The sequence below is a fragment of the Candoia aspera genome, chromosome 5 (assembly GCF_035149785.1).
Source record: "Candoia aspera isolate rCanAsp1 chromosome 5, rCanAsp1.hap2, whole genome shotgun sequence".
In the NCBI taxonomy this organism is placed as follows: Eukaryota; Metazoa; Chordata; class Lepidosauria; order Squamata; family Boidae; genus Candoia; species Candoia aspera.
Window position 1 is genome coordinate 114,028,713 of NC_086157.1, and position 26,565 is coordinate 114,055,277.

Genomic DNA, 26,565 nt, shown 5'->3' on the forward strand with positions numbered 1-26,565 from the left:
TGGAGGAGAACAAGGTGGCCTATCAGTGGATGAGTTTTAAGAAATGATTGTGGTAGAATCTGTACAGATGTAAACTTGAAGACCTGTCCTTTCGGTTGACGCAGCCACCATGAAACACGCTGGTACCTTTTCGGTCTCTCTCCCCCTCTCAGTCTATTCACCCTCACGTGGTTCTTGTGAAGATTAAATTATTATTCTATACTTAACGCCAATTGCGGGAGAAAAAAGGGACACAATTACCTTGAAGGCTAGAAATATGTTGCATAAAAAATGTTTAGAACATAGAAATACGTTGCAACCTTGAAGGAGGCTAGAAATGTGTTGCATAAAAAAAAGGAAAGAAAAAAGCTTCAATAAAATTAGGGACTTTGCACAATGTTCTGCTGGTAAAATGGATGGTCTTTGTTCAAATCTGGCAGAACTGAAGAAGCTAACGGGTCGTGCGAAAGATCTGGGATTCTTTGGAATTTGTGGATTCTGATGTAATGGACAGGGTCATCTTGCAGCATGGGCTTGGCATTTAACACTACCCTGGTTTACGTGGGTGGGCGGGGGAGTGAAGGGCAGGTTTTAGGAGGTGATTCAGGAGGTCCTGAGGTCTACCAACATTCCCCCCATTGCCCCTGTAACTGAGTCTCTCCCCCTTGCTGCTGGTCATCGTTGTCTTCTCTTTCCTTCCACCTTTCCCAGCGTCTTTTCCAGAGAGCTGGGTCTTGACATAACGTGTTTGAAGTAAGATGATTTGAGCCTGGTCATTTGCGCCTCGAGTGAGACCTCTGGGCTGATTTGTTCAATGATCCATCGGTTAGTTTTCTTGACTGTCCACGGACCTCTCAGGAGTCTTCTCCAACCCCAAAGTTCAAAAGCTTCAATACCTTTCCTCTCCTGCTTCTTCAACTTGCACTTCCATAGAGTGTCCCAGGGAATCCCGTGGCTTCCACAGTTCTGATCTTTCCATTGATTCTGACCTGAACCTCTTTTCCAAGGCCTTCATGGCTGCACGACCAAGGGCTAGTCTGTGGCCCACAGTTCCCTCCTTCCCTCCCTCCCTTCCTCATTTATTGTCTATCTTATTTATTTTCTATTTATTTTAGAATAAATATTCTAAAAATATTTATTATTTTTATAAATAACTCAAGGCGGTGAACATCCCTAATACTCCTTCCTCCTCCTATTTTCCCCACAACAACAACCCTGTGAGGTGAGTTGGGCTTATGGTTGATCCTAAATATCACACGCATGTGTGCGCGCGCACACATAGGTGTGTATATACACAGAAGTATATAACCCTTATAAATGTAACATTATTTTTGAGCTCCTAATATTACTATTGGTGCAAAGATTACTGCAGATGCTGACTGCAGTCAGGAAATCAGAAGACGCTTCATCCTTGGGAGAAGAGCAATGACCAATCTCGATAAAATAGTTAAGAGCAGAGACATCACACTGACAACAAAGGTCCGCATAGTTAAAGCAATGGTGTTCCCCGTAGTAACATATGGCTGCAAGAGCCGGACCATAAGGAAGGCTGAGCGAAGGAAGATCGATGCTTTTGAACTGTGGTGTTGGAGGAAAATTCTGAGAGTGCCTTGGACTGCAAGAAGATCAAACCAGTCCATCCTCCAGGAAATAAAGCCAGACTGCTCACTTGAGGGAACAATCTTAAAGGCAAAACTGAAATACTTTGGCCACACAATGAGAAGACAGGACACCCTGGAGAAGATGCTGATGCTGGGGAGAGTGGAGGGCAAAAGGAAGAGGGGCCGACCAAGGGCAAGGTGGATGGATGACATTCTGGAGGTGACGGACTCGTCCCTGGGGGAGCTGGGGGTGTTGACGACCGACAGGAAGCTCTGGCGTGGGCTGGTCCATGAAGTCACGAAGAGTTGGAAGTGACCGAGCCAATAAACAACAACAACAAAATATTACTGTTAGAGACAGCTCCTCAAAAATTGGCTGCCAAAAAGAAAACCAGTGTACCTTCTTGCTCCCTAAAAATTCCTCAAGAGAGATTCCTTGCGTAAAGGATGCGAGATGTGCCACGGACATTTCCCATGGGAAATTTTCCCTCTGGGTTTTACATCGAGGTGCTGTTTGATTTGTCTGGGTTGCGTGGAAGCCGGATGGTCAGCTCTGCTGACAGTTTTCTCTTCTGGCACGCTGAATTCCTGAATTCCTTGAATATTTCACATGCCTGACTCAAAGCCTAAAATAGGATCTATTTCGGGGAAAGAGCCATTACTCATTTTGGAAGGCTGAGACCTCCCTCGTTCGGCAGGTGAAAAATCTGTTTCCTAAAATGGCCCTGACCTGCCCAAACTGAAGGGAGCCACACCTGTGAGGATGTCCCGGGGTGTGTGGAGTGATGCACTGGACTAGAATGGGGGTCAGATGAGCAAATGTGGAGTTGACAAGTTGTCGTGGCAGTGTGGTGAGTGCAGGTGGGATCACATCAGGATTTTTCTTTCTGTAAGCCGCGCAATTGTAAGTTACAGGTAGTCATTGCTTACTGACTGCCTTGTTTAACAACCGTTCGAAGTTAAAACAGTGTAAAAACAAATAGCCTGGTGACCACTCCTTGCATTTAGGACCACCATGTAATCACCATCTTGCAATGGTGGCTTGCAACAAGCAGAGTTAATAAAGTTGGCGGAAGTAAAATCGTAAGTCATGGTCACATGATCCTTCGCTTAACAGGCATGGTGACTCGCTTAATGACGAAAGCAGAAGTGATGTTGTAAGTCAGTCGTGGACATGCGATGTTTTGCTTGGTGACCGCAGTGCTTAGCGACAGAGTTGCCAATCCCAATTGTGGTCGCTAAGCGAGGACTACCTGTATTCTGTTTTTACTGGCTGTTGTGAACCGCCTAGGATTATGTTGTATAAACTAGGGAGCCATGTAAGTTTTATAAATAAATAAAATAAAAGGGGGCGTGGCTTCGATCATGTGCTTGTGGCTGCCATCCTGACTTTTTTTACCCCCCAACAGCCCTGCTTGAGTAGCCTTTGGGGCAGTGGGGAGGGCTCCCTGGCTCTGCTCCTCTACCTTTTATAGCATCCTGAGATGCAGAACGTAACATGCGGATTGTTTTCCTGGCCCATGGATCACCAAGAGGAAATGCTGGGCTAGCAACCAGGAGGCTGTGAGTTCTAGTCCCGCCTTGGGCATGAAAGCCGGCTGGGTGCCCTTGGGCCAGTCCCTCTCTCTCAGCCCAAGAGCCAATCAGGCGTGGTAGGAGAGTTCTAGTCCCGCCTGAGTCCTGAAAGCCGGCTGGGTGCCCTTGGGCCAGTCCCTGTCTCTCAGCCCAAGAGCCAATCAGGCGTGGTTTGAGAGTTCTAGTCCCGCCTTAGGCATGAAAGCCGGCTGGGTGCCCTTGGGCCAGTCGCTCTCTCTCAGCCCAAGAGCCAATCAGGCGTGGTTTGAGAGTTCTAGTCCCGCCTTAGGCATGAAAGCCGGCTGGGTGCCCTTGGGCCAGTCCCTCTCTCTCAGCCCAAGAGCCAATCAGGCGTGGTTTGAGAGTTCTAGTCCCGCCTTAGGCATGAAAGCCGGCTGGGTGCCCTTGGGCCAGTCCCTCTCTCTCAGCCCAAGAGCCAATCAGGCGTGGTTTGAGAGTTCTAGTCCCGCCTTAGGCATGAAAGCCGGCTGGGTGCCCTTGGGCCAGTCGCTCTCTCTCAGCCCAAGAGCCAATCAGGAGTGGTATGAGAGTCCTAGTCCCGCCTGAGTCCTGAAAGCTGGCTGGGTGCCCTTGGGCCAGTCCCTCTCTCTCAGCCCAAGAGCCAATCAGGCGTGGTTTGAGAGTTCTAGTCCCGCCTTAGGCATGAAAGCCGGCTGGGTGCCCTTGGGCCAGTCCCTCTCTCTCAGCCCAACCCACCTCACAGGGCTGTTGTTGTGGGGAAAACAGGAGGCAAGAGCGTTATGCACAACACCTTGAGTTGTACAAAATAAAGGCAATGTAAGAGGAAGCGGAAGAAAGAGGGAGAAGGAGGAGGAGGAGGAATAACAACAAGAACATCAACATCAACAACAAAAGTTCCGGTTCATCTTTTCACTAACTGCACAGCCAGCTTTCCAGCTCTACAGATCAGCGCCTCCTGTCCTGGATAATCTCAGGATTTGCAGCAAGACCAGCTCAGTTTTCTATCACTTTGTACTACGTCTTTCTCTAAGCCAGAGTTTCTCAGTCTTGGCCATTTTAAGAAGTGTGGACATGCTGGCTGGGGAATTCTGGGAGTTGAAGTCCACCCATCTTCAAATGGCCATAGGTGAGCAACGCTACTCTAAGCAGATGCCATTCATTGACCATATCATAGGGCCAATAATTAGCAGCACCTTGCTCCTGCCCTTTGGAAGGAGCTTTGAAACTCTGGGCAGCATTCACCCATTCTTTCTCCCCCCTGACCCCCAAGTAGGAGGCAGTTCTTGGCCAGTCTTGCTGGCCTTGGAAGCCAAGTAGGATCAGGCCTGGTTAGTCCTTGGATGAGAGACCACCAACAAATTTCCAGGGCTGGGAAATGGAAAAAAAACATTCTGGAATAAGGCAATGTGGTACCACGTACCCATATTACAGAGGAAGATCCAAATTCCAAATAAAGAGGAATTTCCTGGCCTTGGGAGCTCTGGAACAGTGGAACAGCCTACCTCCTAAAGTCGTGGAGGCTCCATCACTGAAGGTTTTCAAGAAAAGGTTGGACAGCCATTTGTCTGGGATGGACGGTGGATTCTTGCTGTGGGTGGGGGTTGGACCAGAAGACGGTCCCTTCCAGCCCTAGGAGTCTATGAGTTCCATGTCGCTACCCAGAAAACTACCTGGCTGTGTCCATGAAGTTACGAGGAGCTGAGCCTGATTTTCACCCTCGGACAGCAGTAGATCAGCATCTACTTGATCACGAAAACTGGGAAGCCCAGGTTAAGGCTGTGTTCACACATCACATTTGCCCATAATGTGATGTATTTGCTTGCTTTTGGTGTAACGTATTATTTGCCCTCAGCTTTTGTGATTTGCAGAGTGCGATTGGTGGTTTAGTGTGTTGAGGTTTGTTCAGCACACCATGGTGAAGCAAACCATGATTTCGTGCAATCAGAGCCATGTCTCAGTCTGTAAATCATTGTTAGCAGTTGTCTTCATAGTTGCACTTCTGAGTTCCTAAGGTGGTTCAGGATGATGTACCTTCAAACAATCATTGTCACACTCCAGAGGTGTTGGGGTAAGAATTCCCAGCCATTGTAGTCATGATAGTTAACCAGAATACTGTACCTCTCAAATACTAGATCCTAGAGACCAGTTGCACCTTGAGTTGACCAATATATACCAGATGGATGGATGGATGGATGGATATGTGTGTGTGGGGGGATATAATAATAATAATAATAATAATGATAGGAGAAGGAATTCCTAGAAGAATTTGGCTTAGCGCTGTTGGAAACAGGATGTTGGCTTGGTGACCTTTGCCTGATCCAAGAAAGATTTAATGCTTCCATATTTTATTTTTTGGAAATAATTCTTCCTGGGCCTTCTTAAATCTTAAGACTCTCCAGTAAATGTCAACATTCACCAAATTCCTAACGCCTGAAGCAATGCGCAGACATTCCCCAAGTGGGTAGCTACGGACTCGCATACTTTTGGCGTGGAAGAAAACGCTTGCTGAGGAAGAAACGCATCCCAGGGCGGCAAGGCTGCAGCTAAGAGAGGGGAGAAGAGGGAGCGCTGCCCAGCAGTGTGATGAAAGGCAGAAACGTTGGCAACAGCTCCGTTTACAGTAGGCGGCACGGGGGGACTTTGAAATACACGACTGATGGGCCTCGCCACCCTTCCCTTCCTGGCTGTTCGCTGCCCTTATAAATAGCCGTGACAGAACAGAGCCGTCGGCCCACCCAGAATCGCCTGTCGGATTTCAGCCCTGGCAGGATTGATGCTTGGCGGAGTGGGCACTAAATTACTCAGTGGTGGTGCCACTCTGTGCTTGCAGCTGGCCAATTAACCAGGCCAATTTATGGGCTATTGTGGGATGAATCGCCCAGGAGCTGGTAAGAGGAAAGGCAGAGATGGCTCTTCTACCCCAGCAGGTTTGGCTTCCAGATGCTGCTCTGTCCTGGCACCGCTGAGCAACCAGCAATGCGTGTGGGCCTGGCAGGAGGCAGGTGGTTAGCCGGGAATGGAAGATGGATGGCGCGCCAGGAAGACTCGGGAAGGCAACCGGATGGAGCACCCTGCCTGCGAGATCTGGAGCACATCTCCGGCATTTCAGGAAGCGGGGGTGTGGAATGGGCAGAAGACTTGATGTCTCGGCTGAACCGGCCAGGGACGGGAATCGTGCATTGGGAGTGCATGGCATTGAAGCAAACTGGGGTGTTGCAATGCGTCTTTCTGCTCCAGGATGGGCCACAGTTTGATTTGCAAGAGGATGGCTTCAGGGAAGATGCTGCTCAGGGAAGAGAGCTTGAGAGCAAAATTCTGCCCAATATAGCTGCCAGACATCGGGGTCCTGCAGAGGCTCTCCCAAGGCGTAGCGTTAGATCGCCTCCCCGCAAGGAATGTTGGCTTGCTCTCTTCTCGAATAGTGAAGGTAGAATAAGTGCGTGGCTGGAGACATTGGGTCTTGCGGTCAAAGCATCGCAGAGGGTGGGGTTGGCAAAGACTGGTCAAAATATCCGGGCTGGAAAAGATCCAGTAAATCAAGGAGGCACTGTACAGACTGGTGTTTTTCAACCTTGGCAACTTCAAGATGTGTGGACTTCAACTCCCAGAATCCCCCAGCCTGGCTGGGGGATTCTGGGAGTTGAGGTCCACACATCTTGAAGTTGCCAAGGTTGAAAAACACTGCTATAGACCATCAAGAGGTGGCTAAAAACAGTTTAAGATGACAGTTTTAAAAAATAAATGGAACACTGGGGTTAAATACTACAGAATATTCCTGCAAACTGAACAAACTGGGCCCATTTCGCTTGCGCAAGAGAAAACAGAGGGGATGCAAGAGCAATTTTTAAATATCGAAATGCCTGTCAAGTGCAAACTCTCTCTCTCTCGCTGTAAAAAACAGGAGGAGGAGGACCCACAGGGTGAAAGAGAAAAGGGAGGTCAAGCTACAGGTTAGAAGACATTTCTCACAGGGAGGGCAGCAAGGAGGCAGAACAGTCTGCTTTCAGGGCCACTACACACACACACACACACAAACACAACCTTGATGGAGAGCTTCAGATGGCCACCTGTCAGGGTTGGTTTAGTAGGGGTTGGACTAGATGACCTCTGAGGGCACTGCCCACGCAAACAAGCTTTGATTCCAAGACAGCAGGAGACCCAAAAAGACAGACTGCGGGCCTTATGTGCCTCCTCCTTCAGAAACTCAGCCAAATGAAACTGTTCCAGCATTCCAAAAAGCAGATAAAGCGAAATGCAGATGTTGGGGAGGTATACGGAATTTGGGGTGTGCAAGAGAGGAAAGCTTCATTCTTCTTGGGTGACATTTAACTTGGATAGAGCCTCCTTCCGGTGTCATGAGCCTGCTGTCTGAAATGGCATAGCCCTACTCAAGTGGTATAGCCCAGTAATTCACATACAGGATGGCTGTTCAGTCAGTCAGAGAACAAGCAGCACAGCATGTTGAGTTTTATTTGTGTGAATTTTGGTTGAATGGTTTTTGGGCTTTCTCTGATGCAACTTCAGACTCTGGCAGTAGCTGAATTTTGGGCTGCTGTGATTAGATGCAGGCAGAAACTATTTTATGACTGGCTGAAATGAAATGACATGACATGAAATGAATAATTCATTTCATTCATTCATTCGATTTATATGGCCACCCATGTTGTACCACCCAACTCAGGACAGCTAACAACGATGATAAATTTCATGGGATTTGTTTCCCACGAAACGTCAACATGTGTTTTATTCATTCATTCATTCATTCATTCATTCACCGCCCATCTCCACCTCATGGGGGACTCTGGGCGGTTTACAATAAAATGCAGTTAAAATTTATAACCATTTCAATACAGCAACACAATAAAATAAGAATATAATAAAATCTAAGTGGCAAGAGATTTTAATCAGTCAGTGAAAGTAACAGTCCCTCACAATCACTTAGGGCACTAGCCATCCCCAGGTATAACTATTCCCCCTCCCATTCCAAGCCTGCCTACAAAACCAGGTCTTTAGTCGTTTTCGGAAGTCCAGGAGCGAGGGGGCCTGTCTGACCTCTGGGGAGAGGATGTTCCAAAGGGCAGGAGCTACAGCAGAGAAGGCTCGCTTCCGGGACCCCGCTAGATGGGATTCTTTTACGGATGGGGTCCATAACATGCCCTCCCTGCGTGACCGGGTGGGGCAGGTCGATGTGATGGGGATGAGACGGTCCCTCAGGTAACCTGGCCCCATGCCATGGAGGGCTTTAAAGGTAATAACCAACACCTTGAATGGGACCCGGAAGCAAACTGAGACCCAGTGCAGTTCACACAACAGAGGTGTTACGTGTGCAAATCTTGGAACGCCCAAGATTGTCTGCACGGCTGCATTCTGAATCAACTGAAGCTTCAGGATACTCTTCAAGGGTAGCCCCATGTAGAGTGCATTACAGTAGTCTATATGGGAGATGACCAGGGCGTGAGTGACTGTTCGAAGGGCTTCTCGGTCCAGGAAAGGGCGTAACTGGCACACAACACGGAGTTGCGCAAAGGCCCTCCTGGCCACGACTGCCACCTGCTCTTCAAGCAGGAGTCGTGAGTCCAGGAGGACCCCCAAGTTACGCACCGGGTCTGTCTGGGGCAGTGCAACCCCATCCAGAACTAAAGATGACAAGTTCCTGGCAACCGATGTATGTTTTTTACTTTCTGTTATAATATGTTTGGGCTCGTGATTGGGGATTGTTACCATTTTGGGGCGGTTTTGCATGTTGAGCAAATTCAGGCTGTTGGGTTATTTTAGGTTCAACTTATTATGCAAACCCAGAAAATGGATTCTTACAGGAATCAGGTATATTGTCAGAATGCATCCCCAGAGCTGTGGCTCACCCTTAAAAACTTTCCTCTTAAACAAGGGAGGGGCTTAGCTTTTCCCTTTTCATGCTGTACCGTTTTTTTGTTGGGTTTCTTTTGTGCTTTCAAGTCAGTCTTGACTCCTAGTGACTGCCTGGACTGGTCCCTGCAGTTTTCTTGGCAAGGTTTTTCGGAAGTGGTTTGCCATTGCCTCCTTCCTGGGGCTGAGAGAAAGGGACTGGCTCAAGGTCACCCAGCTGGCTTCGTGCCTATGGTGGGATTAGAACTCACTGTCTTCCTATTTCTAGCCTGATACTTTAACCACAACGCCTGAAATGGTATGTGGGAACGATTTTGGGAGACTGGGGGAAGAGATGCTGCCTAGGGAACGGTCAGATAAGAGAGGACGTACCCCTCAGCTGCATAATGGGTGGAGAAAGAGGCTCAGAAGGGACCCTCCCTAACTAATCAGACTGTAAAAGAGACGGTGGGAGATTTGCACTTTCAGACTTGCAAGATTCTGTCAATGCAGCCTTACAATAAAGTAGGATTAGCTCATCAGGTCGTGTTTCCTGCCTGGTCTACCTGGGAAGGCTGACAATGCCAAACAGGCTCTCTCAACTTGACGTACCCAAATAATAAATTTGTAGCACGTAGAGCTGCTTTTGAACTTGGGGAAAGTTTTATGAGACTGTTGGAGCGTAAACATAGAAGATTGGACCCAAAAGTCCTCAACCCTTTGGATATTATTGTTAATCTGGGCATGCCATCTTTCCCTGTTTCTAAGGCTGTTGAAGATGAGAGGACAATGCCTTGGAAGGCACCATGTGGCCCTCCTCTTGGCCTTTCCCTGGGAAGAGCTTGAACGGATGGATGCTTTCATTCCAGCCAGTCCCTGCAAAGGACCTCTCCATTCAAGTCCTTGGTGGCCCCCAGCTTTAGGAAGCCAATGCTGGAGATCACCAATTTGAAAGTTCTCCCTTTAAAAACACTCTGTTCCTAGTGGAGAAAAGGATCAGCAAGCCAGGCTAATATTTCAGAGAATATTAGGGACACGTGTAGATAGGTGGTCTGCAGCTGGGAGCCGCTCCTAGCCAGTCTGGGATGATCTTGGAAAAGCTCAACAGGATTGGACCTGATTGGATGGGAAACCATCAGGAAAGCCCAGGGCTGTTGCCTAGACCAAGAAGTCACCACATCCTAGAAGAAAGCAGAGGAAAGCAGTTGGCCACCTTACACTGGACTACTGCAACGCACTCTAGGTAAGGCTGCCCTTGAATGCCACTCAGGAGTAGGCTGACCATACATCCCGTTTGGAACGGGACAGTCCTGTTTTTTTTTTTAACATTTCCTGACTGTCCCGTCGTTTTAATGAAAATGTTAATTTTGTCCCGTTTTTTTTAAACTGCCTATCAGTGCGCGCATTAGGCGAGCTGAGAGGTGAGCCGAACAACGGGAGGCGCGGTTGGCTCCCGCGTGAAAATGGTGGGAGAATCGCGCCGATAAAAGGAAGCTGACACTGGAACAGGTTGCTGGAGACAACCGTTCCAGCGAGCCCACACCGACAACCCAAGACTCCACGCTGGAACCTCTCTCGGAGCCCACCCTGCTGCCACAATGGAGCCTGCTCCAGAGCCCTGCCCAACTGCCGCGCCAGAGCCCAGTCGCAGACCACGGAGCCTCATTGCGCCAGACGCCAGCTGCTTACCCTGCCTTGCTGCCACACCCAAACTCACCACTGAGCCTTGTCTTGCCGCTGTGCCCAATCTTGCCTCCCAGCCTTGCTGCCACGTGAGACTCTGAGTTGGAGCCTTGTCTGGCTGTCGTGCCATGGGCTTGCCTCACCCTGTCTTGCAATCGCATGCCTGCCTTCCACGCCTGACTGCCCCTCACATTGGGAAACAACGCCACAGGGGCTGATACAGAATATTGCGTAAGTTTAACCCCGTCCCTTTTTTGCATCCCAATGTCCCGTTTTTGTCTCAAGGACATATGGTCAACCTACTCAGGAGTTGCAGCTGATCCAGAAGACAGTGACATGGGTAGTTATGGGCAGGTCTTGTTATGCCCACGTGACACCTCTGCTGCACAAGTTGGCTTCCGGGTGCAATTCAGGGTGCTGGTTATCTATATACAACTATATACAATTATGGCCAAAAAGTTCAGCTTTGAATGGGCTTTAATATTCCAAATATCAGTCCATTTTGGCACAAAACCTTCAGGCCTCTGCTAAAATGCTGAAGATGAAGAGGAATTTCACCTTTCAACACGACAACGACCCAAAGCATGCCTCCAAATCAACACAAGCATGGCTTCACCAGAAGATCAAAGTTTTGGAATGGCCCAGCCAGGGCCCAGACCTGAATCCAATTGAAAATCAGTGGGGTGACCTGAAGAGGGCTGTGCCCAGGAGATGCCCTTGCAATCTGACAGATTTGGGGAAGTTCTGCAGGAAGAGTGGGCAAAGATTCCCAAGGCAAGTTGTGCCATGCTGATCGACTCCTACCCCAAAAGACTGAATGCTGTCATAAAATCAAAAGGTGCTTCAGCAAAGTATTAGCTTAAGGGTGTGCACGCTGATGCAACCACATGATTCTATTTTTTTATTTTTATTTTTTCTCTCTAAAAGATTTCAGTTTGTTTTTCAATTCTTGTACAGCTTGTATGTTATAATAAAGGTGGAAAAAATTCTGAAGTGATTTATTTTGGTCTGATTTTTTTACATCTCAAAAACCTGGCATTTTAACAGGGGGGGTGCAGACTTTTTATATCCACTGTATATGGTTTCGTGGAAGATTATCAGTTTGGTTTTCAGGTAACAGAGTTAGCAGTGTAGTCAGGGATGTCAAGCAAAGCAGAGGCTTGCCTACGACATCTAAAGTTGGCCCAGGGTTCAAGAGCCAGGTCAAGGTTGGTAGCCAGTCCACGGGTCTAGCGTTCAAGAGTGAACTCCCTACGCGGGAATCACACCTGAGCTTTGTGCTTTCCCGCAAAGAGAACAAAGGCAGCCGAGCCTCTTGGATAGGCTGCGGCCAACGTCGCTCGTCAGGATGTTCACTCCGTTGCTTGGCGAAGAACGCAACGGCACCTCTGGGCCATGACACTAATTTACGGAATGCGTCCAAAGTCCAGGACCCACGACTCCCCTGGAACAGAAATTTGGCAAATTTTATAAAACATTTTACGGCATAAAAATTACCATAAAACTTTTTATGACATAATACAACACGTCATAAAACAGTTCCTGTGGTCAGCTCCTGATGTTTGACTGGGCTGTGGCCTGGGCTACTTTCAAGGCAGAGACATCTCTGAAGGCCGCCCTGAATTTTTGAGAACTTTTCCAGGACATGAGAAGCTCTGCCATTGTTGAAGGCGCTGAGGAATCTGGTAAGGAGATACCTCTGAAACGATGACCCAGCGGGGCACCTATAAAGCCCTTCATGGTATGGGGCCTGTTATCTAAAGGGCCTTCTGTAATCTCTGCCCATCCTGGCTAACATGGCTGCGTTGGCCTACTCAGGGTGCCATTGATTAAGCAGTGCCACCCAATGGGACCCAGGAAACATTTATTTATTTTTATTTATTTATAAAATTATTCACCACCCATCTCCCCCTCGTGGCCCTTTGGAAGGACATCCCCCCAGAGGTTCATATCATTCCCACCCAACCCTTATTTAGGGGAGTCCTGAAGACCTGGCTTTTCCCCCAGGCTAGAGTGAGTGTTGGGTCCCTTGTGGCTTGTCTGGTTTGCAATCAGTGGTGGCTTTGCTCCAGACTTCCAGTTTGTGTTTTAATGTTATGTGGATTGTTTTATTTTGAATTTTACATATTGCCCTGAGTCATAATGGAGTTGGGCAACTTATAAATTTAATAAAAATAAGATAGACCGGGAAATTAAAAAAAATATTGAGAAGTAATGCAGTTTTTAAAGGTTAATAAAAGAACTCCAAGCAGCTAACAACAATCTTGCAAAGTAGAAGCCTGAACCAAAACTTGCACATTAAGCTTAATTACGTTCAGAAAAGAATTCAGTCTTCACACAGTAGTTAGATGAAGAGAAAAAAAAAGGTAGCTTACATTTATTCAGTAGATCTAGATACAAGTAGCTTCACAGTAGAAAGCACTTCTTCATCACTGGTTCTTTGTAGACACTTCCTATGGAAATAGAAAATCTGTGTGCAAGCGAAATGAGAGATCAAGAGGTAATGGAGATTGTTAATTCCCAAATCCAAGGAGGAGGAGGAAGTGGAAATCAGGTGACCCATGTGACATCCCAAAAGCACAATAAAGATGCGTTTACTAGAAAGACCCCCGTTATGCTTGTGAGACAATGCTGAGTTGACCCCTGATAATTCCAGCAAGAAGAAGGCAGGGATAAAACAGGTCTGAATTTCTACCATGAAATGATGTAGCCAAGAAGTTGCTAGGAGCTGGGCTGTGTTTGAGGAACTCTTCACTTTATGCATGTAGATCAGTGTTTCTCAACCTTGTCAACTTTAAGATGCGTGGACTTCAACTCCCAGAGTTCCCCTTGCTGGAGTTCAATTCTGGGAATTGAAGTCCACACCTCTTAAAGTTGACAAGGTTAAGAAACACTGATGTAGATGATCATTCAGCTGTGTACTAGAGTGCTCTTCTGCAGCCTGTCCTATCTCAGTAGGCATCACTTAGACCCATTCTTGGGCATACTAGACCCATATAATCTTTCCTGCCCATCACTGGTACCATCTTCCTTTTTCTCTACCCCACAACTATGAGTCGACCAGACCCATCTCCATTGCCTGTTTTCTCATCTCTGGTTCCCCCCTGGCCTTTAGCAAACAGCGCATGAGCAGAAATGAAATTTCTTCCCAGCTTCCCCACCAGGTTGTCGTCTTGCTCTTACGAGGGCTGCTCTCTTCCTCACCAGGACCTTCTGAAACATACTTCAGAGGAGCATCCAGACTACCTGTTCTTGATAGAAGCCCAGAAGAGCATCAAGCAGGTGGCTGAGAAGATCAATAAAGGGATGAAGAGTGCGGAAGAGGTGGAGCGGAATGCTCGCATAGTGCAGGAGATCGAATCGCATATTGAAGGAATGGAAGATGTAAGTTCTTAAGCTCTCAGATGGGGCTGAGTCCCCTCCACAAATTAGTCACAGCTTGGGGTACATTTACATTAGCTGTACTAGGTGGTAACCTTGGTGGATCTCAAAAAAAGTAATGCTTAGATAAAGAGACCACCAGGAGATGCTAGGGTTGTATGATTAATACAGGTTGTCCTCGCTTAGTGACTGCCTCATTTAGCAGCCCTTTGCAGTTACAACAGTGATGAAAAAGTAACTTTACAACCAGTCCTCGCATTTACGACCTTTGAGGGTCGGTACTGTAAAGCAAAGGAAAGCTGAAGTGAGATCGTAAGTGCAGTCGTGGTTTCATTTAGTGGACACTTTACTTAACGACCAAGTTGCTGGTCCCAATTGTGGTCGCTAAACGAGGACTACCTGTACTTGGATGAGAGGCTTTCAGAAATTATTAATCATACAATCTTAGCATCTCCTGGTGGTCTGTAGGCTGGATTGGGAAGTGAAAACTTTCAGAGAACACAGCGTCAATGCCTTCTTTTGCACTGTTGCCAAGGAAGCCAGATGGATGTGTCCATGGAGGGACAAGTGGCAAGTCAGACTTGAGGGAGTCTTTCCTTACCCTGTAGTGACTTTGGAATTATTATCACAATTGCTGATGAACGTTTTAGAGGTGGCACTAATAGCTCTGGTTTCTCATCTCTCCAGCTTCAGGCTCCGCTTCGGAGGTTTTTACGGCAGGAGATCGTGGTGGAAGTGGTAAGAGTTCATTGTTCAAAGAGTGCATGTCTTGAGATGTTTTCTTTGGCAGGAAAGCGCAGCTGTGACGTGAACTGGAAACGGGGGCAACGCTTACCCCAGCCTTCACCAACCGTGTGCCCCCCAGAAGTGTGAGGTCAGCAGCTCCCAGCCAGGATCAATTTTTTTCTTGGGAATTCTGGACCGTGCTACTCAACACATCTGCAGGGCCCCGGGTTGGAGATGTGCAGGTTAAAGCTGATGTCCCAGAACCAAGCATGGCTCCTAATGTGAAATGAAAGGACACATCACCATAAAGCCACATTCCAAGGTTAAAGATCTAGAGAGGTGCCAGATGTGATGGCGGACTTAAAAGTTGCTCTTCATTTGTCTTTCAAGAGGAAACCAGTGTGATCTGGTGCTAGGAGAGTCCTCCCATGTTCTTCACCATAAGAAATTAGAAATGGACTGTATGCAGCGTTCCCCTTCATCTACAGCAGTGTTTCTCAGTGTTGGCCGCTTTAGGAGGTGTGGACTTCAACTCCCAGAATTCTGAGAATTGAAGTCCACACCTCTTGAAGTGGCCGAAGTTGAGCAACACTGATCAATAGCTAAGGTGATGGGTGCATCAGCAGTTATCATCATTAGAGCAAATAATTAATTAACAAGGGTGTCCAAGCCAATTGCAAACCTAAGTTTAATATTTCAATTATGTTGGGAAGCTTAACAATTTTTTAAAGGATTTATAGATCCATGGCTGAGAAGAAACCATGAATCATCATTAAAAGAAAAGCCATCTTCAAAACAACGTATTCCGAGTCTCCTGATCAACAAACTCTTAGCCCCGTTTTGATTGCTAACTTCCCGAGGAAACTGAAACAGCATTGGATTGTTTCACTCTTCTGTCCTCCTCGGTAGACCTAGCCATGGTTCACATACCCATGGTTGACTCCGTGAACTCAGTTCTATGAATTCAAAAAAGTCAAGATGGTCTCCGCAACTGCACAATCAAAGCCCCAACCCTTTGTGTTTAAAAGGGGTGGGGTTCAATTGCACAGTCCTGGACACCTTTTTGACTTTTTTTGACCTCCCCTGCAGATGCCCTTGAGCCATAAACCAACAATGTGGGCTGGAATGGTCCTCTGCTGCAAGTTAAAGCATTGTTGGCTAGTCTGCAGTTCAGTCTCTTCTTGCAAACACAACTACACCCTTCTTCCTGTTCCATATCACCTGCCCAGATAGAGGTGAAGGAGGAAATGTGAAGCTTCTCAATTTAAAAAAAAAACACCTTCCTTTTTCATTCAAATATGGGAAACTAGTTCATGTAAACCAGTGTTTCTCAACCTCGGCAACTTTCAGCTGTGTGGATTTCAACTCCTTTGCTGGCTGGGGAATTCTGGGAGTTGAAGTCCACGCAGCTGAAAGTTGCCGAGGTTGCGAAACACTGATGTAAACCGTTGTTTATTCACCAAGCAAAAGACTGAAATGTAATTAGATTCTGGTTTGATTGTGCACTAATTCTGGGTTGCATCAATCCCAGGCACCACTATTTCAAATGATTTATTCCGCTGGGAGATCAACCTCTGAAGCTGAATCCGGCATCTTTCGCTCCTGGCCTACCCCTTGTATAAACACATAGATTTGTAACCTGGACATTTCAGCTCCTTTCCTTGTAAATTAAGGGATGCTTTTAAACCATTCCTCTCCTTCCCTGCCTCCTCCACCATTGCCACAAAAGGACTGTGCCCTCAGAACATTTCAGCCAGAGGAAATAACAAATCAAAACTCCCTCATCAGAGTGTTGTTTCTGTAGGAACCTTGGATCAGGAGAGCCAAATATTTAGCTGCACAAAATCTCCCTTGTTTTTCTCTTTCAGCTTACGGTGGATTTTAGTTTTGCTGCTTGATAGCAAAATTGCAGGGAATTCTGCTCACAGAAAAACTGAGAATTGGCACAGATATTAAATGCTTCAAGCCAGAAAATTCAGGACAGAGAATTCACTTATTTTCAGAGACAATTTACTTAAAACCCTGTTAAATAACCGAAGCCCTGTGACCTGGAGACCAGATTTAAGCAGAATCATAGTTTTCAAAGTGTGCAATAGTTCAGCCACCCCTTGCTACTATTTTGCACAGACATTAGTGGAATAAGTGTGGACAGAGATTATATATATGTACCCCTATAGTGGGACGCGGTGGCGCTGCGGGTTAAACCGCTGAGCTGCTGAGCTTGCCGATCGGAAGGTCGGCAGTTCGAATCCGCATGACGGGGTGAGCTCCCGTTGCTAGTCCCAGCTCCTGCCAACCTAGCAGTTCAAAAACATGCAAACGTGAGTAGATTAATAGGCACCGCTTTGGCGGGCAGGTAACAGCGTTCCGTTTAGTCATGCTGGCTACATGACCACGGAGGAAGTGTCTATGGACAAACGCCGGCTCTTCGGCTTTGAAACAGAGATGAGTGCTGCCCCCTAGAGTCGGACACGACTGGACTTAATATTAAGGGAAACCTTTACCTTTACCCCTGTAGACAGGAAGCAGAGACCCACCAGAATTAAATTTTTTGAGCCCATAAGGCTGTATCCTGGATTTTCCTCAAGCATTCTTGGCTCCAGAAGTTTAATTTAAAGAAAAGTTATTCCCACGATTAATGACACCTATTTATTCCTATTATTACAACTCCCAAATTTGTGCTGTTAAACTGGAAAGCACACAGCAGTCAACATACAAGGGAGTCCTGCACTGCTGGAGTTCCATCATCCAGTTCCTTTAAAGCCCATGCTCCCAGCCCAGAGACTGGGCCTGCGGGCCAAGCAGGAGAACAGACAGACCCTGCCAGTTGTTGCCAGATGTTGCGTCTGGCCAGCTTCTCAAAGCTTCTAAAATAGCCCTGTTATTTGGAGCAAAAAGTCAGATCTGGTAGCATCTTAAAGCCTAATCCAGTGCAGAGGGCATAGGGACTGGCCTTGAAGGACAGTAGGAATAGATGCCACCAAATAAGTGAGGCTTGAGCCCAGACCAAGAAAATAACTTGAAAAAACGTCTCAGACAAGCCCTTCCCTAGTTCACACAAAGCTAAAGTGAGGGAAGCCCGTTCACCCTTGCAAGTTTCTGTCCCGATAGCTGTTACAATGAAAGCAGCCCTGACCTCAGTGGCCTTTGGTTTCTTAGTCTGGTTTACTTTGAAGGGCTGACGTCTGTTCACTGCAGCATTTGTCAACAAGAGCTAACTAATATTCAGCTATGCCACTCAAACGCTTAACAGGATGCAGGATTAAGGAAACTTGCTGTGTATGTAACGGTGCCTTTTCATTCAGTCAGATAAAAGAGATCTGAGGGGTCCAAAAGCTTGCGCCCTTACACGCCAGCAAGCCCTGCATTGTTTCCCTGTGACCCTTCCTGGATCTCCTTACAGAAGCCGGTGGGTGGCAAGAAGGACCGCTCGCTTTTCCTCTTCACTGACTTGCTAGTTTGCACTACGCTGAAACGGAAGTCGGGGTCTCTGCGACGGAGTTCAATGAGTCTGTAAGTACACAATCCCACGTCTCTCAGAAGGGTTTAGAGTTGGGGGCCAGCTCAAGACGAGAGTGCACAAACTCACGTAAAAACACTCTCTAGATCAGTCTTTCTCAACCTCAGCAACATTAAGATGTGGGGATTTCAACTGCCAGGATTCCCCAGCCAGCACAGGAGGTCTTCAACTCCCAGAATCCCCCAGCCAGCATGGGTGGACTTCAACTCCCAGAATTCCCCAGCCAGCATGTGTGGACTTCAACTCCCAGAATCCCCCAGCCAGTTGCTGAGGTTGAGAAACACTGCTCTAGATGCCGTTGATGCTGCTGTCTCGTAGCCCTAGATCAAGTATCTGTATACAGGCAAGCCGTTTTGCAAAATTACATTTACAGATATTATACAGCTCTTACGTTTTCCAGACTTTATTGGCCTGTAGCAGCAAAAATAAGAAAAGAGAAGTCAGTAGGGGTGAAGCCTGACTAGAGGGAGCCTTTTCTTTATTAGATTTATAAAGATATCAGTCTTTTCTTTGGCGGCGTCCTCCGCTCTTCCACACAGCTGTGATCAGCTTCGGCATGGGAAGTCCTCGGTCTCCATTTTAATTCCCGCAATTTCCTTCCCAGCTACACTGCAGCCAGCCTGATCGACACCGCCAGCAAGTACAAGCTGCTTTGGAAAATGCCTCTGGAAGACGTAGACATGGTGAAAGGTTTGTGGCGGCTACTCCGATGCTACTAGCACCCGTTGGTGCAAAGGCTGCAGCCTTTAGAAGCCGCTCTCGTGAGGAGCTTTGAAGCCGAGATTTGTCTAAATCGGGCTTGGTGACTTGTAGGGCAGAAGCCCAACCTGGTGGATGTCGTCTGCAGCACCGACACGACGAGGACTCACCAGCCGTCGATCTCAGGCAGCGCTTTGCAAGCCTGGCAACTTTAAGGCGTGTGGACTTCGACTCCCAGATTCTTGGAGTTGAAGTCCACCCCTCTTAGAGTTGCTAAGTGTGAACAACACTGATCTAAGGGAATTTCCACACCACCTTGGTTTCCATTCCCAGCTTGAAAATACACGCCTTTTAATCTTCTCTTCTGCCCAAGGAAACATGAAAACAAAGAAGGTGTAGTGGAATGTGGGACTGACCTTGGGAGGCAGGAGGGAGAGCCCCAGATGGGACAGCTGGCATGTAAACGATGTCTCGGCCCACCGAAGGAGAGGAGGCGTGGGAAGCATTTCAGAAGGGGCCCTCCCTAGTTTTCCAGAGAGTAAAAGGAAAGGAGGAGAGGAATGCTTTCCGACTTGCAAGATTGGTGCTAGCCCTGCGAGGTAGTCCAGACCACAAGCACAAGCTGGAGTACTAGCTCTATCTTTCTTGCAAGGCTACATCAACAGAATCTTGCAAGATGGAAAATATTGAGTGTGGAGTTTGCTCTCTGTTTATATACAGTAGCGTGCCCTGCCATAGAGATAAACCACATTGACACCCCATTCGAAAGAGACGATATAAAAGCTAAGAAGGAAGCAAAAAGACCAGAATGCATCCTCTCCAGCAGCCAACACCTAGAGAAGCAGGGATTAACATCAGTTTAAACAATCCAGCAGGAAGCAATGCCCTAATCGAGGAACCACCCAGGAGAAAGCCACACCCCCACCAGCACTGGCAGGGCAAGCTGCTGTATATAAGCAGGGAGCAAAGCCCACCCTCCCTCGCACTGATGATGTCCCCTAGTCAGGTCATGAAACGTCTGCAAGCCAACAGCCAAGCTCAGAGAGCATCGAGGACTCTGTGGTTGAACCCTGAGTTACAGATACTCTCTTCTGTTGGCACGTCAGGAATGCATACTTTTTAAAACCTAGCAAAAAGGCACGGAGCCACGTAATCCCACCCCTTTCTCTGATGGATGACACTGTGATATCTGCGGTCTGTGCCAGTGTGAGCCCTTAAATGGGTTGTTTCTGCACACACAGGGAGCTCTCAGTGCGCCAACCGAGAGAACATCCAGAAAGCCATCTGCCGCCTGGATGAAGACCTCAGCACGCTTGGCCAAGTCAGCAAACTTTCTGAGACCCTCAGTTTCCCCCACCAGGTGAGCATGTTCCCCATTCAGATGTTGGGGAAGTCAAGTGTAAAAAAAGGCAGCTGGAGAAAGCAAGACAACAATGCATTTTGCTTAAAACGCCTTCAATAAAATCACTCCTGGCTCCAGCCCGTTGGAAAGAGGGCATTCCCATTTCCTTTATATAATACAGATTCAGCATTTGAATGTGTGCAAAAATGCTGGGATTTGATGACTAGAGATGCAGAGGCTACACATTTAGAAAATATAATATTAATTTCCAGTCAACCTTTGAATTTCAAGAACTCTCAAATGCACTGGATCAAAATTTGGCCCTGTTCCTCATCTGAATTCTAAAATGTTTCAAAATACAAACCAATTTTACGCCCTCCACATTAAAGCAGAGCCTAAAAGCAGGTTCAAATAAGTGATGGTCTCAAGGGCTTAAAAGTTTTGCTCCTCCACAATGACGTAACCTAAAAACAGTGTGACCTGTGAAACAGCCCAATTTGGGTTCTTTTCCTCTGCTGGAGAAACTTGGCTCAGGGCGACCTAGCCAGTTTTTTCAGCAAAGCTCACAGTATCCACAAATTCTTGATGTTCCCACAACACTAATTCTGGTCTCCAATTTGTTCTTCAGACCCTCGATGACGTTATCAAGGACTTAATGGCTGCCATCCACCGGGAACTCACGGAGAAGCAGTCGATGTCATTCAGCATGTCCTTTCCGCCCAACAAAATGGAGCTCACCGTCACCAAATCCGACAGCACGGACTCTCATATTTTTGAATTTCCCAATCCAGACGCACGCCATAGTTTTGAACAAGGCTTTGAGGACGCAAAGAAAAAGCTAGGTAGCTTCTTTTGATGGTTTGGCCCAGGTTAGAATGAATTGCAGCGCTTTGCAAGCAAAACAACGTTCCTTCCTACCTGCACACCCCACAGGTAGAAAACTAGCAGCTCACTGTGAAAATTAGCCTGCAGTGTCCTCCCTGACGTGTGGGTTTTCTACGAACGGGGATCAGAGGGTGGTAGGATAAGCTTTCATTATGCGCACTTCAATCTGAATTGGTAGAGGCCGGATACTAATTTATTTGCTTATGTGCTCTTTATGAGAGTATTTTAGGGTTTTAAATAGGGTGCACTGTAGTGTTGATAAAGCTGCAAGTTTTTAATCTATTCAAATTAATGTTATGCTTTTGCTGTGCAGCTGCACTGGACACTAGGCATAGACCATGGGTTGGATTATGCTACACGTTTAAAGAAAGAATAGAAATGAGGAGAGATAAAAGAAATGTAAAAAGAATCAAAGGGTAAAATACAAATAGTAAAATAAAATAAGTGAGCAAGGGATCTAAAATATCATGGAGAATGTGGTTTTCTAATATATTACTGATTACTTACGAAATTATGAAATGTATTATAAAACTGAAAATCAGTATTAAGGTTTAAGCAAATGCTACAGGTTTGTTTCTCTTTCATTATCCAGCGTCTAACAAAAATTGTCTGGATCCCGAGTTCCTGAAAGCAATTCCCATTATGAAAACACGGAGTGGGATGCAAGTAAGTGCAGGTTTTTTCAATCAAACCCACATTGTCATTTCTCAGATTCTGCAGTACTTGCTTAACAACTATTCGTTTAGTGACGGTTTGGACTTAACAACGTTGCTGAAAAACCAACTTGTGAGCGGTCCTCACACTTAACGACCATCGTAGCATCCCTGCAGCCATGTGATCACAATTTGGGCGCTTGGCAAACTGTTCACATTTATGACCATTGCAGCATCCCGTGGTCACATGATCGCCATTTTTGACCTTCCTGGCCAGCTTCCAGCAAGCAAAACCAGTGGGGAACTATGATTTGCTTAGAGACCACGTGGTTTGCTTAACGGCCACCACAAAAAAGGTCGTAAAATTGAGTTGGATTTGCTTAATAACCACTTCACTTAGCAACCGAAATTCCAGTCCCAGTTGTGGTTGTTAAGCGAGGACTACCTGTAACGCTTTCCCGTGCCAAGGGCTTAGAAGGCAAACCACCTGCCCCTTTAGTGCAACTCACCACTGGCATTGAGGAATGTAGCTACTCCCTGACTAACTGTGCTTCGGTCTCCCTGAATCGTAGAGCTGGCTGCTGAAGTGGAATGCAAATGTTTGCACTCCGAGTATCCTCCTAGTTGTGGGCAAAGTTTTTATTAAGCAAATGTCCTGGGCCATTTTAGCGACTTTAAGATGTCTGGCCTTCAACTCCCAGAATGCAAGAAAACCGTCCCCGTTGCCCGGGAAGGTCTTACGGGTGAATTGCTTTGCCTCCCCTCCAGTTCTCCTGCGCCTCCCCCAGCCACAGCAACCCGGAGAACGCCTACGAGGTCTGGGTCTGCAACAGCGACGGGTACGTCGGGCAGGTTTGCCTGCTCAGCATCAAGAAGGAGCCCATCGTAGAGGCTTGCATCGCAGTCTGCTCTGCCCGGATCTTGTGCATCGCCTCGGTGCCGGGCCTCAAGAGGACTTACAGGTACGAGCCCCGCCAACCTCCCTCGGCTCTGGCGGTGCTCGAGGCGGGCTCTGCGTGCGAATGCCGGGCTTTGCAAGGGTTCCGCTGCAGGAGAGAAGGATCGGGCTAAGGGGCATTCGAGGGCGGGGTGTGTGTGATTTATTTATTGTTAGATTGATAGCCTGCCTTTCTTTCAGGAGCCCAAGAGAGGGTACATACAGGTAGTCCTCAACTTATGACCATTTGTTTAGTAACCGTTCGAAGTTACGACAGCACTGGGGAAAATGACTTACAACAGTCCTTGCAGCATCTCCATGGTCACATGATCAAAATTCAGGTCACATGATCACCATTTGCAATCTCCCCAGCTGGCTTCCAACAAACAAAGTCAATGGGGGAAGCTGGATTCACTTAACGACCACGTGATTCACTTAACAGCCATGGTGACTCACTTAATCACCGCCTCACTGAGCGACAGAAATTCCAGTCCCAATTGTGGTTGTAAGTCAAGGACTACTTGTAGTGCTTTTTCCCATTTTTCCCCAGAACTAACCTGTGAGGTGGACTGGGATCAGATAGAGTGCAGGGAGGTTTCATAACACTCCAGGTCTTGGTCCTCCAAAGAAAGGGACCAGTAATAGATCCAGAACAGACTAAGCTAATTTTCTGGTTGGCAGAGTTTTCTGTTCACACAACCTGCAAAAGCCAGGTTGGCAAAACAGTGGCTGAGCTCACGTAACAGGGCTCTGCCCCAGAAAAGAAACCATCATAGATTCATGCCTGGTTCGGGCCGCTGTAGACCGTGTGTGCCGTGGGCTTGTTTCTAGCATGCAACGAGATTTTTGCCTTTCTGGTTTTATTTGGCGGGGGGTGGAGTGTATTATTTTATTTTATTTATTTATTATTCAAATTTTATTACCGCCCATCTTCCCCAAAAGAGGGACTCTGGGCGGTTTACAATAAAATTCATACCATAACAATAAACATTAAAATCCGATAAAAATAAAAACCAATTACCAATATAAAATACAATATAAATAAATATAATATATTTATATTTATATATATATATATATTGTATATACATATATTTATCATATCTATCATTATTATAATTGTTTTATGTGATTTTAATGTTTATGTTTTATGGGGCATTTTATTGTAAACCTCCCAGAGTCCCTCTTCTGTGGGAGATGGGCGGTGGCTAAATATGAGTAATTAATTAATTAATTAATTAATATATAAATATTTATATAGCCACCCATCTCACATAAAAGTGACTCTGGGCAGTGTACAACGTTTAATTAAAAACAATAAATACATAAAAACAATCACAATTTAAAAAAACTATAAAAAGCACATAAAACAAACAGGGATGATATCAACCACAATTGCTTTATATATTTATATAAATGTAAATAAATATTTATAAAAATAAAAATATATATGTATATGTTCTGTATATTCTGCACAATCTGTCAACCCAATACAGTTGAAATATTTTTTTAAAAATTGTTCAACTTCCCCTCGAACCACGTCTTACATATTTAAAGATGTGTGTATACAGTTAATAATTTTCTGGTGTGCCAGAGGACTGCTGCTATATTATATATAGATACACATACATACATACATACATACATTATTAAAGAACTTTTTAAGAGAATAAAAACAATACCAATTTTGAAAGAAAAAAGTGAAGAAAATAAAGAAGGGTATTAAGTGAAAAAAAAGGTGCAAGGAAAGAAATAGAAAAGATTATAAAGAAGCGGCTTCCGGTCTTCTTAACAGCAGTTACAAGTACATTTATATTTTTCTCTCTCTAAGGGTACAACGTAATTGCCTTCTTTCCATAGTCCGCCCTTTCTACTCATCAAACCATAAATCAAAGTTCATTTTTCTCTTTTTTCAGCAAAAGGTCCACAAGGGGGTTCCAGTCACTGATAAATGTGGTTATGGCCCTTTCTCTAATCAGACAAGTCAGCTTTGCCATCCCTGCTGGTTCTGTCATCTTCACCAGCCATTCCTCCATTGCGGGTATTTCAGAATCTTCCCATTTTTGTGCATATAATAGTCTCACAGCACTTACACAAAAACACTCTTCCATAGCTCTTTTCTAATTGTCTGTCCATTGCTCCCAGCAAAAAAAAGTTCTGGTTTCAGTTGAGGATTAGGCTTTAAAATTCTTTGTATCACCGTGTTATTAATACAGCAGAACTACTGCTAATATATTCAATATTGTGCCGCGGATTCATAAAGGCTGAGAACCACTGGTCTAAGGCAAAGATAACATCTCTCTCCCCCTTTCTTATTTATTTATTGCTTTTTAAAATAATGACAGAAAGGGGGGGGGAAACCCAACCCCCCCAACCCCCACAGAGATACATGTTACAAAAAATACATAGCAAGTGCTTTAAAAAAATGAGAAAAATATAACAGGAAGAAATAAAATAACAGTATGAAAGATAATGCATCATTACAACAATAAACAATTAAAGTTCTATATAGATTTATCTAATGTAAATATGATGCAAGTGTGTGTGTGTGTGTTTCTAATACAATTATATAACCAACATGCTTTTCCCGAAACTACTGTATTTTGTAAAAACGGGTCCCTTATCTGTACGAAATCTGCATCTGTAGGCGATCTGCTTGTAGGTGGCAAGTGTCATCAGGTCTTCAATCCACTGAGTAAATAGGACCATTCATTTATCTTTCCAAAGCTGCAATCTCAGTGTTGTATCCATAGAACGGGCACGGAGAATCCATTTACGTTGTCCTGTTGTCAAATTCCATGTACTAGGCATGTCATTCAGAAGGATATTGTCCTCTGAAAATTTTAGCCTTTGGGGCACAGTCACATTTGCATGACCCGTTGCTTCCTCCCAAAACTTAGTTAAGTATAGCACATTGTAAGAACGTGTGTTTTAAAGATGCATTGTCCTTATTACACCTCCAACGGCATGTTGTCTTAGACAGTCCTTTTCTAGCCAAATGTAATAAGAGTCCAATAAATTCTAAATATTTCTCGCCCCCTCCTCCTGTCTCTCTCTCGCACACAAAACATACACCAGCTACGCCATCCCTGTTTGGATGGCTGTTTGTTTGGCTGGATTGGTTTGCAGCCGCGTTCCAGATTTGGAAACAGCGTAATGCTGAAGTGGGGAAGACGACGACGTTTGTCTTGTGGAAGGAGCAGGGTGCTCGACCAAATGGACCTTCATCCTGATCTGTCAGGGGTGCTCCGAAGCTCTTAAATTTTTGAAACATTTCACAGCGGCTATCAAATGGCTTTTGTTGGCTGGTTCTGTTTCTGGATTGGGATTCCCCAGAATTTATGCAGTCTCCATGATGTCTGCTTTGGGGCACTTGGTTCCTTAGACACAGTCCCCCATAAACCGGCATACAAATTAACATTATCCAGCCAGGTGCCATTATGAGGATTTGAAGTGGGGGTTGAATTGGTAGATTTCTACTTGTTTTGGAGCGCAGACTGGAAGGGGAAGACACAGGGCTATCTGGGAGGGAGGGAGGGGATCAAAAAGGTCAAGGCAGCTGTTGCCACCACATGGTCAAAGCCCTGCACCTCTTTAACAGGTATTGTTATGTAATGCGCATGATAAAAAGCAAGATTTTTGTGGTGTGGCCGTAACCACCATCTTGACGTTTTTGATACACATGTGCACGCACCCACACCAATGCCCCTGGCATGGGTGTCTGCAGAACCTGGCGGTCAAAACAATGCAACTCCTCC

At 46.1% G+C, this 26,565-nt stretch overlaps 1 protein-coding gene across 1 annotated transcript in view; it reads left to right on the forward strand.

The window, feature by feature from the left end:
- The window catches only part of ARHGEF17 (Rho guanine nucleotide exchange factor 17), a 147,844-nt gene that overhangs the window by 104,741 nt on the left and 16,538 nt on the right, over positions 1-26,565 (forward strand). The window contains exons 8-15 of the mRNA XM_063304753.1: positions 13,872-14,048; positions 14,733-14,783; positions 18,175-18,284; positions 18,896-18,981; positions 20,232-20,350; positions 20,961-21,174; positions 21,810-21,883; positions 22,639-22,832. Coding sequence (XP_063160823.1) covers positions 13,872-14,048; positions 14,733-14,783; positions 18,175-18,284; positions 18,896-18,981; positions 20,232-20,350; positions 20,961-21,174; positions 21,810-21,883; positions 22,639-22,832 — 1,025 coding nt within the window. The remainder of the gene's footprint in view (positions 1-13,871; positions 14,049-14,732; positions 14,784-18,174; positions 18,285-18,895; positions 18,982-20,231; positions 20,351-20,960; positions 21,175-21,809; positions 21,884-22,638; positions 22,833-26,565) is intronic.